The sequence below is a fragment of the Sorex araneus genome, chromosome 2 (genome assembly GCF_027595985.1).
Source record: "Sorex araneus isolate mSorAra2 chromosome 2, mSorAra2.pri, whole genome shotgun sequence".
In the NCBI taxonomy this organism is placed as follows: Eukaryota; Metazoa; Chordata; class Mammalia; order Eulipotyphla; family Soricidae; genus Sorex; species Sorex araneus.
The window spans coordinates 243,563,491-243,576,196 of NC_073303.1; the positions used below are offsets into that span (position 1 = coordinate 243,563,491).

The 12,706-nt window shown below is 58.8% G+C and overlaps 1 protein-coding gene across 1 annotated transcript; it reads left to right on the plus strand.

The window, feature by feature from the left end:
- Nucleotides 1-2,672: 2,672 nt before the first annotated feature.
- CNN2 (calponin 2) lies at nt 2,673-12,447 on the plus strand. Its single transcript, XM_055127202.1, has 7 exons — nt 2,673-2,807; nt 5,793-5,914; nt 6,934-7,000; nt 7,081-7,218; nt 8,773-8,889; nt 8,990-9,136; nt 11,246-12,447. Exons 1-7 carry the CDS (start codon nt 2,745-2,747, stop codon nt 11,516-11,518), a joined length of 927 nt encoding a protein of 308 aa, XP_054983177.1. The 5' UTR covers nt 2,673-2,744; the 3' UTR covers nt 11,519-12,447.
- Nucleotides 12,448-12,706: the final 259 nt, after the last annotated feature.

Genomic DNA, 12,706 nt, shown 5'->3' on the forward strand with positions numbered 1-12,706 from the left:
CCTCTCTCTTACATTCTTTATTTTTCTTTCTCTCTCTTTTTTTCTGTGTATGGACACAGCTCGCAATGCTCAGGATACCCTTGGTGCTGGGGATCAAACCCTGAGCTGCACTGATTGCATACATCGCATGCCCTCAGCTCACGGGAGCGATCTCCCTAGTCCCACAATCTTTAGAATCCCCAGTGGGGCCAGGGCAATAGCACAGCGGGGAGGGGGCTTGTTTGGCAAGCAGCCAACCCAGGTTCCATCCCCAGCATCCCATAGGGTCCCCCAAGCACCGCCAGGAGTGATCCCTGAGTGCAGGGCCAAGGAGTCAGCCCTGAGCACCACAGGGTGAGACCCCCACATTCCCCAAAAAATATAAACTGAATCTGGGGGTGTCCACCTCTGCATCCCTTGGGTTCTGGAGAGGGTCTGGGAAAAAAAAGCAAAAGCAGGAATACTTTGAGCTCTGCGGCTGGCACCGCCTCACCCCCCAATCTGAGGAGAGGGCCTCACCCCCACCCCCCCACCCCGAGGGGCCGCCTGCCGCTCAAGACGGGTCTGGGCGCTGAGTTTAAACATGCAATGCTTTCCAGATGTCACGGACCTCGGTTTGCTTTTGATTCTTTTCACCACTCAAAATTGTTCCTCTTCAGCAACGTCCTTTTTTTAGCTCCTGGTGATTCCGTTCAAACGCCTCAGAACAGGGGCTGTGACCCCTCCCCCTTCCTTCCGACTCCCCCTCTGACCCCCCCTCCCAGAACCAACCATGCCACGCTCAGGACAAGACCCCATGGAGGGCTTTATTTTGTTCTTTTTGTTCTTTGGGCCACACCCAGTGGTGCTCAGGGGTCACTGGGGTAAGGGGTGGGGGATGGGGAGGGGGACTCAGGGGACCCTTTGGAGTGCCGGGGACCCAACCCCCGCTAGGCTGCGTGCCACGCCAGTGCCCTCCCGGCTGAACTATTCTACCGTGGCGCTGGCCCCCAAGGCCTTCTTGGGGCCACGGGCTGGGAGCGGGGAGAGGAAGGCTGCGGGGACAGCTGGCTGGGATAGTTGGTGCCTTTGCAAACTGCCTCCTGGTCAGTTTCGCAGCCTGGCTGGAGGAAGCCCCCGACAGGCGAGCATCTCAAGCTCACTCCATCTTTTCTTTTGTTTGTTTGCTTTTGGACCACACGCAGCGGGTGCGCACTGCACTCTTGTCTCTGCACTCAGCAATCAGTCCCGGTGGTGCTGGGGGTGACCCTCCGGGGTGCCGGGGATGAAACCCGGGTGTGCCACGTGCAAGGCAGCCGCCTCAACCTCTGTGCTTTCTCTCCAGCCTGAAAGAGGCGCTTTAGTTTCGCTTTGGTCTTTGGGCCACACACCTCGAGGTGCTCCAGGACTTACTGCTGACTCTCTCAGCTCAGGGAGCACTCTTGCCAGGGCTCGGGGAACTTAGTTTTGGTAACTGGCAAAGTTGCCACACTCCTGGGGCTGGAGTGATAGCACAGCGGGTAGGGCATAGTCCCCTGAGCACCGCCAGGGGTAATTCCTGAGTGCAGAGCCAGGAATAACCCTTGTGCATCGCCGGGTATGACCCAAAAACCAAAAAAAAAAGTTGCCAAACTCCTACCCATACATCAAAACCCCATTTTCCATGTCCCATTTAGCTACAACTTTTTTTTTTTAATCCCTTCATCGGAGTCCCTTTCTCTCTTCCAGAACTACATTCTTCTCTCTCCTGGATTTGTTCATTTGGACAAGGCGGGGTGTGTCATTCCAGGGATGGGCCAAGCAGGACCAAGACCTCCTGGGAACCGGCGTAGTTAAGAGGGGGCGGTCCCAGAGTTCCAGGCTAGAGCCTTGGGTGAATAAATAGTGAGTTATGAACTCGTTTATTCTATTGGTGGTTTTATTTATTGGTCCATCGGTACCCTGAGGAATCTGCCACAGGGGGCCGCCGCGATGGTACTTTCTTTTCCTTTTCTTTTTTTCATTTTGTTTGATTTTGGGCGCCAAATTTTGTTTGATTTTGTGGTGCTCAGGACTAGCTTCTGACTCTGCACTCGGAAATCTCTCCTGGCAGGGCTCGGGGTAACCTATGGGATACCAGGGATGGAGCCCAGGTAAGTTCGCCTGCAAGACCAGCGTTCTCGCTGCTGCACTATCTCACAGGCGCTCCACACACACACACCATAGCCCCATGTGGGGGCACCGCGGTGACAGTAGTACTCCTACGCGTTCTTCAAAGCCCCACTTCTAATGCCCATCCGGAGGAGCCAGGCTCTGCTCCCTCTGGCGGTTCCTGGAGGACCTAGACCAGCAGGGGGCGCCCGGAGGGCAGCGAAGGGTGGGTTGCGGGGGGTGGGGTAAGGCCGGTCCCTGTCGGTTTTGCCTCTAGGGGATTGGGGAATCCCCCCCCCCAACTCAGTCCGGTGCCACCCCCTCCTCCTCCCCGCAAAGGGTGAGCCGGACTTAGGTGCAAACGGGCCGGGCCGCTCTGCCTCAGTTTCCCCCGATTTCCGAGGGGGCCGGGGCCCCCCGGCGGGTGCCGGGGAGGGGGGCGCCGGCCCGCGCGCCCGCGGGGCGGGGGTCCCCCGGGCCGAGGGGCGCAGGAAGCGCGCGGCGGCTGGAATGCGCGCGGCCCGGCCTTATAAGGGCATGTGCGCCGGGGGCCAATCAGCGCAGGGGGCGGGCCGGGCCGGGTCCCTCGCCGGGCGGCCGGGCCCGCGTCCGTCTGTCAGTCTGTCCGTCCGTCCCGTCCCGTCCCGCCGCCGGCCATGAGCTCCACGCAGTTCAACAAGGGCCCCTCCTATGGGCTGTCCGCCGAGGTCAAGAACCGGGTGAGTGAGGGAGGGAGACCCGCAGCATCCCCCCCACCCAAACCTGGGGGACCCCCGGGCTGCGGGGTGGGAGGCGTTCCCCAAGACTGGAGCAAGGTCTGGGGGAGCAGTGAGCTTCCCGGCCTGGGGGGGCAGGGGGCAGTGAGGTCAGGGATCTGGGGTGGCCCCCCACATCTGGAGCGGACGGGGGATGCCTCCCCCAGTCCGGGAGTGGGGTGGGGGGCTCCCCGAGAGACACAGCCACACTCTCAGCTCTCACCCAGACTGGGACCCTCAGAGGCTGGAGGTGGCGGATTGGGGAGGAGGGCGGGGGGAGGGGGCTTCTTCATCCCCCCCTACACTCACTTCTGCTTTTGGGGCCACTTCTGGGGTTCGGAGAGGGGAAGGGGCGGGGCGGGGCGTGGTTGGAAGGATGTGTACCCCCAACCACAAGAGTTTCCCCACCTCTCTGACACCTGGGGGGGCCCCCGGGGGCGGAAGGAAGTCAGATCTGCCACCCCCCCTTCTACATGATCTTTTGTTTGGGGACTAACGGGTTCATGGGGTTGGGCTGGTGGGGGTGAGTGGGACCCTAAAATGTATGGGGTCTGCAAGCTGGCACGAATGCCCGACAGACACTTTTTTGGTTGTGTGGGTTTTTTTGTTTGTTTGTTTCTGCTTTTTTGGCCACACCTGGTGGTGCCCAGGGATGATTTGTGGCTCTGTGCCCAGGGGTCCCTGCTGGTGGGGCTTTGGGAGCCCTCTGGGGGTGCCGGGGATTGAACCCGAGTGCAAGGCTAGTGTCCTTCCCGCTGTGCGGTGGCTCTGACCAGGAGAAAGACGCCTTTTGGTGAAGGAAGTTCTGTGGCTCTAGCTCAGAGAGGGAAGTACACCACTGAGTGTCACACAGCATGAAGGAACAGCGGAGCCAAGTATGAGGCCCTGATCCCCCAGCCTGTGGGGGAAAAGGGCCCTTCCAGGGGGTCCTTCCTACCACCCTCCCTTTGCACTGCAGTAGTGCTGGAGCCTCCTGGGCACCCTGAGGTGCAGCCTTACCAGCCCCCCGACACACACACCCCAACACACGCAAGGGCACAATTCCCCGTTGCCTGTCTCCACCTTCTCAGACCCAGCGGTTGTGGTTTGACCCTTCCCAAACCCAGCGCCCAGCACCCCACTGGCTTCTAAACACACTGGTGATTGTATGTTCCAATCACCCAGATTTGGGGGGCCCTCAGACCACTGGGTGAGCTTGGGGGGTGGGGGCTGCAGGGAGCTGGTGAGGGCTGTGCCTTCCCTGGGGGGTTGGTGGGGGGGGACAGGAGTGGGAGCAGGGGGCGCAGGTTGATACCTGTCTGAGGGGCATGAGGCGATCCGGAGACAGAGACGGGTGGGGTGTGGCCCCGGGAGCCATGGGGGGGACACCCACTACTGAGCACCCAGTTTCCTGCGTCGTGACCCATCCACCAGCTCTCCGAGGGGAGGGAGATAGGGCCAAAGATGCCTCCACCGTTCCCACACCCGTGCCTCAGTTTACCCCCCACCTGCTGCACTGAGGAAGGCGGCAGCTCTGAGCAGCTCTGGCCACCTAATCCCTGCCGGCCCCCCCTTGCCCCCCCCCCGCCCTACCCCCCAACAGCTGGTCCCGATTTAGCAGGGAGGCCGGGCCACATTCCTGACAATTTGTGGCCAGGAGGAATGTGCTGAAGGCAGCGGGGAGGGGGCAGCGAGCCACTGCGGGCGGGCGGGGCAGGCGGGCGCCTCTGCCCTGACCCCTGGCCCCCTGACCTCCCCCCCTCCCCCGCCGCCTCCCTAGGACTGTCTCTGTGGGGCGCGCCGCCCCCCCACACACACACTGCCAGCCATCAGCCCGCGCCACTCGGGCGCGCATCCCCCCCAGCCTGGCTCCTCCTCGGACGTCACCACCCCACCTCACTCTTCCGGGAACAAAGCTGGGCTCGGGTGGGCGGGCGGGGCCGGGCCGTGGGAACATCGAGACCAAGCGGGGTGGAGGGGGGCCGGGGCAAATCCGCGGATCCGGTTAGCCGGCCGCCCCTCGCCTTTGTCTCCAGACCCAGACCGGCCTCCTGCCCCTGGGATCGCATGTCTGACCCCTCCATATCCTGCCACGGCGGCCCAGGGCACCCGACCCGGACTGAGGCCTGGGGGCTGTGTCCAGTCACCCCAGAATCAGGGGTGGGGTGGGGGGTGGGGGTGGGGAAGGGCATCCTTAGAGTTCCGGGCTGGGGGAAGAGGAGACGCCACCCCCAGAGCCCCCAATGGCCCCTTACCTCCCCCCCACTCCAGGAATCCTCAGCATCTGCATGCCTGTGTCACCCCAACTTATTTTTTTGGGGGGTCACACCCGGCGATGCACAGGGGTTACTCCTGGCTCTGCATTTAGGAATCACCCCTGGCGGTGTTCGGGGGACCCTATGGGATGCTGGGAATCGAACCCGGTTCGGCTGCGTGCAAGGCAAACGCCCTACCCGCTGTGCTATCACTCCAGCCCCACTTCTCTCTCTCTCTTTTTTTTTTTTGGGGGGGGGAGATACCACACCTGGTGGAACTCAGAACTGTCTCCTGGCTCTGTGCTCAGGAGTCACTCCTGGCGGTGCTCGGGGCACCATCTAGGATAGAACCCAAGTCGAGCACATGCAAGGCAAGTGCCCGCCCCGCTGTGCTGTGGCTCCAGCCCTTCACCCTGGCTTCTTTTTTTTTGGCGGGGGGAGGCACAGAAGCACAGCACAAACAGAACCAAAAGCAGAGGAGGTCCCTGTCTCCAGCCCAGGTGAAAGGGGTCTGTGGGCAGGCACAGACCCCGGCTTGGGCCACTGGAAACGGGCCGAGGTGCTTGAGTGCGTGGGGGGGTGGGCTGGTGGCGGGTGTTCACTCGTGCCCCTGCTGGTGGTGTGGCATTTCCGGGGCCCTTTGCCTCTCCTCCCGAACGTCAGGGGGGCTGTGTCCCCAGTGTTTCCAGCTCCCCCTCTGCGCCCCCCCCCCCAGCTCCTGTCCAAGTACGACCCGCAGAAGGAGGCAGAGCTCCGCAGCTGGATCGAGAGACTCACTGGCCTGTCCATCGGCGCCGACTTTCAGAAGGGCCTGAAGGATGGGGTGATCTTGTGCACGTGAGTCCTGCCTCCACGGTACCCCCTGCCTCCATCCCCCACCACTTCCTGCGCTGGGCTGGCTGGGGACTTCCTAGGTCTCTCTCTTTTTTTTTTTTTTGCATTTTGGGTCACACCCAGTGATGCTCAGGGGTTACTCCTGGCTCATGCACTCAGGAATTACTCCTGGCAGTGCTCAGGGGACCCTATGGGATGCTGGGAATCGAACCCGGGTCGGCCATGTGTAAGGCAAACGCCCTACCCACTGTGCATTTCAGCCCCATTTCCGAGGTCTTGGGTCTGTCTCACTCCCCTTTTTCTTGTCTTATGGCATTGTCTGGGGTCTCTAGCAGTGACCACCCTCCTTCACCCCTTCCTTTCGTGGGAGCAGGGAGGGGGGCTTCTAAACTTGCTCCAGCTTCTAAACTTGCTGGAGAGAGCGGGAACGGCCAACCTGGGTTCGATCCCCAGCACCTCATCAGGTCCCCAGGGGTAACACCTGATCACAAAGCCAGGAGTAACCCCCGAGCATTGCTGAGTGTGGCCCCCAAACAAACAAAAGATATTCTCAGTAGTGCCCTGGGCTGAACCTGACACCTTTGGGGCCAGAGAGATAGTCCAGTGGGTAGGGCGTTTGTGCCTGGCACGTGGCCAACTCTGGTTCAAAGCCAGGACCCCAGAGCGACCCCCGAGAATTGGCAGGAGTGATTCCTGAGTGCAGAGCCAGAAGTCAGCTCCAAGCACATGGAATGTCCGTGTGGAGGTGCGACTCCGGACTGGCTCCCCCAAATCTGTGGTTTGGGGGGTCCTATCTCTGCATACTGGTTGTTGGTACACTGTGGCGTCTTTGGCGGGTAAAGATTATCAGAGGGGACGCTGAGGCCCAGAGGAGAGGCGTGGCCAAGAGGAGAGGGAGGCGTGGCCAAGAGGAGAGGGAGGCGTGGCCAAGAGGAGAGGGAGGCGTGGCCAAGAGGAGAGGGAGGTTCCCCTACACTCACCAACTTCCTGGATGTCCCCCTCCCCGCCCCCCCCACCGCCAGATTGATGAATAAATTACAGCCCGGCTCAGTCCCCAAGATCAATCGCTCCATGCAGAACTGGCATCAGGTGAGCGGACGGGCTGGGGGAGCCCCTGGGAGGGGTGGGGAGGGACGGTTGGTTTCACCCCATGTCCTCTGCTCCCCCAGCTGGAGAACCTTTCCAACTTCATCAAAGCCATGGCGAGCTACGGCATGAACCCGGTGGACCTGTTCGAGGCCAATGACCTGTTTGAGAGCGGCAACATGACGCAGGTGCAGGTGTCTCTCCTCGCCCTGGCGGGGAAGGTGAGTGAAGCCCAGAGAGGCGCAGCGCTCTGCCGGAGGTCACACAGCGACCTCCACTTTAGCCAGCTGCTGCAACACTTTGCAAGTATTTGTGAGCGCTGCCAGGAGCCAGGCAGTGGGCATTTGGGAATGACTGAGACCAGCACTGTCCGCCACCCCATTTTGGGCTCACGGAATGATAGAGGATAAAGGGTCACAGTCAGAGACACGATCTGATGTCGGGGAGGCAAAGACAAAGCTCGATAGGGGAAGCAGTGACAACCTGGGACTGGAGAGACAGTACAGCGGGGAGGGCGGTTCCATCTCCGGAAACCCATAGGGGGCCCCAAGCACCGCCAGGAGTAATTCCTGAGTGCAGGGCCGGGCCCCTGAGCATCACCCGGTGCACCCCACAAACGAAAACCAAAAGTAAGCTTAATGGGGGAAGCAGAGCAGACAGAGCAGAAACAGTCTAATATGGAAAGACCAGACTCAATCTGATGGAGGAAGTAGGAGCCAAGTCTGATGGGGGAGGCAGAGACAGTCTAATGAGGGAAATGTACATGAACAAATCATGTTTTTGATTTTTTTTTGCTTTTTTTTTGGGGGGGGAAGGTCACACCCGGCGATGCACAGGGGTTACTCCTGGCTCTGCACTCAGGAATTAACTCCTGGTGGTGCTCAGGGGACCGTATGGGATGCTGGGATTCGAACCTGGGTCGACCGCGTGCAAGGCAAACGCCCTCCCCGCTGTGCTATCACTCCGGCCCTACAAATCATGTTTTTCATGATTCAGAGTGGTTTGATTTCACAGCAAATTAAGAGACAGAACAAGTAAGATGCAGAGACTTCGCCTTACTCCCCCCAGCCCGCAGGCCCATCAGAGAGGAACGTTGGATGAGGGTTCGTGCTTCAGATGACCTTTTATAAATTATGAATCCATGTCTTAGGAAGGAAGTGAGAGCCAGGCCTCAAAGGCCAGTGGGAAGGGCCAGCCCTGGGAGGGAGCCCCGAGTGTTGAGTCATAGAACTAATTGGGTTCTGGGTGGGGCCTGCGAAAGACCCTCTGAATGCTATGTGGGGAGAGGAAATGGAAGAGAAGGTGGCGGGCGGGTGTCCAGGTGAGATCTGGAGGGCAATGGGCTGAGAGGGGGAAAAGGGGGGGCGAGGGGAAAGCCCAGGGCCAGCAGAGGCTGAAGCAGCTAGAGGGTGGTGGGAGGGGGGCAGGCTGGGGGGGACCCACTAAGAATGACTGAGTCCCTGGGGCAGGAGCGATAGCACAGCGGGGAGGGCGTTTGCCTTGCACGCGGCCGACCCAGGTTCAATTCCCAACATCTCATATGGCCCCCTGAGCACCACCAGGAGTAATTCCTGAGTGCAGAGCCAGGAGTAACCCCTGTGCATCCCCGGATGTGACCCAAAATGCAAAAAAGGAAAAAAAAGAATGACTGAGTCCCCATGGGTATGGCCACAACGAGGGTGTGGCTTGCCGGTGGGCGTGGCTTGCCGGTGGGCGTGGTTCCCGGACCGAAGGCTGCCTCCCTGCGCAGTGCTCCCAGTAGTGCTCCCCTCTAGGCCAAGACCAAGGGCCTGCAGAGTGACGTGGACATTGGTGTCAAGTACTCGGAGAAGCAGGAGCGGAACTTTGACGACGCCACCATGAAGGCGGGCCAGTGCGTCATCGGGCTCCAGGTGGGTGCTGGGAGGCACGGTGGCGGGGGGGGGGGGGGGGGGGGGGGGGCGGGGCAAGAGTGGTCCAAGGGTCAGCCTGACCTCCCTGCCCCCCCCCCAGATGGGCACCAACAAGTGTGCCAGCCAGTCGGGGATGACAGCGTATGGCACCAGAAGGCACCTTTATGACCCAAAGAACCACATCCTGCCCCCCATGGACCACTCAACCATCAGCCTGCAAATGGGCACCAACAAGTGTGCCAGCCAGGTGGGTCCTGGCCCGCCAGCCTGCTCCTCAGAAACCCCCCTCTCCCTCTGAAGCCCCCCGCCCTGGCTTTCCCTCTCACCTCTTGGATTATGCATGTTCCAGACCTTGTGCCTCGGTTTCCCTCAAAGACTTCCGCAGGACCCTCCAACTCTGACATTTTGTTTGGGTTTGGGGGCCACTTCCAGCGGTGCCAGGGATCGAACCCTCAGACCAAGCTTGTGTTCCAGCCCTTCGAACCATCTCCCGGCTCCAGATCGCTGCCATGTTTTTTTTTGTTTTTTGTTTTTGTTTTGGGGCCACACCTGTAATGCTCAGTGTTACTCCTGGCTCTGCACTTAGGAATTACCCCTGTCACTGCTCGGGGAGACCCTGTGGGATTGATTTGAATCCGGGTCAGCTGTGTGACAGCGCCCTCCCATGATCCTATTGCTCCAGCCCCATTTTTTTTTTCTTTTGGCATTTTGGGTCACACCCGGCGATGCACAGGGCTTACTCCTGGTTCATGCACTCAGAAATTACTCCTGGCGGTGCTCGGGGGACCCTATGGGATTCTGGGAATCGAACCCAGATCAGCCACATGCAAGGCAAATGCCCTACCCGCTGTGCTATCGCTCCAGCCCCCAGCCCCATTTTTCTTTCTTTATGTCGCTCTGGTTGTGGAGGGTCACGACTTCCACATTGCTGGGAGAAGGGGGGGAAACCATGTGGCCCAGGGTGCAACCCCAGGACCTCGCACGTGTGCTGTTCCTTGAGCTACCTCTTTCCAGCCCAAAGGCTGACATTTTAATTAATTAATTAATTTATTTATTTATTTTCTTTGTGGGTCACACCTGGAGATGAACAGGGGTTAGTCCTCCTGGCTTTTGCACTCAGGAGTTACTTCTGGTGGTGCTTTTGGGAGACCACATGGAGTGCTGGGAATCAAACTCAGGTCGGCCGTGTGCAAGGCAAATGCCCTACCTGCTGGGCTATCACTCCAGCCCCATATTTATTTTTAAATTTTTACTTAGTCACCATGAAATTACAAAGCATAATTGGTATTCAGGTACACGATGTTTCAGTACTGATCCCTTCATCAATGTCACTTTTCTCCACCTCCCCTTTGCCTTCCAGGGCATTTTTATTTCTTTTAATTCTTTGTTTGTTTGGGTCACACCTGGCAAATGCTCAGGGGTTACTCCTGGCTCTGCACTCAGGAATTTCTCCTGGTGCTGCTTGGGGGACCCTATGGGATGCCGGGATCAAACTCGGATTGGCCGCGTGCAGGGCAAACACCCTCCCCGCTGTACTATCGGTCCAGCCCCAGCATTTTTATTTCTTTCCTTATTTTTCTTTGCTGTTAATTGATGTGGGACTGGAACGATAGCACAGTGGGTAGGGCATTTGCCTTGCATGAGGCCGACCCAGGTTCGATTCCCCTGTCCCTCTCGGAGAGCCCGGCAAGCTATTGAGAGTATCCCACCTGCACAGCAGAGCCTGGCAAGCTACCCAGAGTAACAAGTCTCACAATGGAGATGTTACTGGTGCCCCCTCGAGCAAATAGATGAATAATGCTACAGTGCTACAGTTATTGAGGTGGTCCCCGGTTGAGGTAGATTGAACCCAGGACCTTGCACTTGGCGGCATATGCTTCTCCCCCTTTCAGCCCCGTCTCTGCACCTAACTTGCATCAGTGGTGGAGTTGGGGCCGTAAGACAGCCAATAGGGCGCTTGCCTTGCACACAGCCAACCTGGGTTCAATCTCTGGCACCTCATACACTCCCCCTGAGCACTGACAGGACTGATTCCTGAGTGCAGAGCCAGGAGTGGGCCCTGAGCACTGTTTGCTATGGAAAAACTCAAAACAAAGGCTGGTTGGCCATGGCTTCACCCGCAATCTGGGTGAATTCCGGAAAAGCCAGCTTCCCCAAACTACCCCCGAGCCCTGCTCTCCCCAAAGGAGAGAGTCACGGGGGTCACCAGAAGCCTGCAGGGGAGGTTCTCAGACCCGCCTCAAGTGTCTGCACCTGGAACCAGGTGGAGGGCAGTAAGGCGGGGTTGGATTGGGGGTGAGGAGGCTCTCCCTGGACTTTCGAAGGTCACTCCCTAATGCTCTGTGTGCCCTCACAGGTGGGCATGACGGCTCCTGGCACCCGGCGTCACATCTATGACACCAAGCTGGGCACCGACAAGTGTGACAACTCCTCCATGTCCCTGCAGATGGGCTACACGCAGGGCGCCAACCAGAGCGGACAGGTGTTTGGGCTGGGCCGGCAGATCTACGACCCCAAGTACTGCCCACAAGGTCCCGCGGCCGACGGGGCTGCCCCGGCCGGTGACTGCCCAAGCCCGGGCGACGCCCCTGAGTACCCCTCCTACTACCAAGAGGCAGCAGACTACTGAGGCATCCGGCTGGGGGGAGGGAGTGTCTCCCCACACCTGACTTCCTCCTCTGGGTTTTTCTGGGGTTCCTCCTTTTTTCTTTTTCTCTTATTTTCTATTATTTTTTAAATTTTTTGGTTTTGGGGCCACATCTGACTGTGCTCTGAGTTTACTCCTGGCTCGGTGCTCAGAGATTGCTCCTGGCGGGGCTCAAGGGGACCATATGGGGTGCCGGGGAATGAACGGGGTCAGCTGTGTACAGGGCAACCAACCCTTCCTGCTGTCCTATGGCTCCGCTCCCTTCTCTCTCTCTCTCTCTCTCTTTTTTTGTGTGTGTGTGTATTCGTGCTGCTGCATGGGGTATCTGGTGCAGGGAAGCCATATCTAGGGATTCAGGCATGCTGGGATGCCAGGCGGGGAATCCAGACAAGACTAGGCAGCAAATTTCTCAGCAGGCTCTGGGGTGAGGTGGCTGTGGGGAGGGTGATGATAGATGTGCCCACCCCCAAACGGTTTCCTTTTGCTTCTCCCCATCTTCCCTTTTCTTAGCCGAACAGTTAGTGGTTTCTGCACCCACAGAGGTTTCAAGCAGTGAAACAAAAGAAAAAATGTTTTCTGCAGAAGTGGGTGATGATAAGGAAGGGGAACAGATCCCTGAATTTTTTGGGGGGTTGTGTTTTGAAGAACCCTCAGATCACGTCCCCTGGTCCCTGAAAGCCTCATTGGTACAACAGAGTTTCTAGTAGTTGAAGCAAAGCCAGATCCACCCCCTGCCCCCTGCCCGACTTGTCTTCACACCTGCCTCAACACTGCACAGGATCTCCCACCAGGACCCCCCCAACGGGGACCAGCCCCCCAACTCCCACCAGGAGTCCTGGGACCATGAGATAATGTGAAATTACCAACTGTGGACCAAAGGCAATAAATAAAACAACCCGTTTTTTGGAAAAGGAGGTGATTTTTAATATGTGTGTTGGGAGGATTTCTTCTGGGGCACTGGGGGGGGGTGGTGGTGTTGTGTGTAAATAAGGTGCTGGTTAGAAGAACCTGGAGTCTAGATCCCATCCCCCAACCACCTGGGAAACCCTGACCACCTGAATACTTTGAGAGCTCCCCGGCATTTGCCTGTGATGGTCCTTTGGCCTGGGATGCCCCTGCCTGGAGAACTCCTGTGCTCCCACAAAGCCCCAACCAAAACCATCTCCCTTG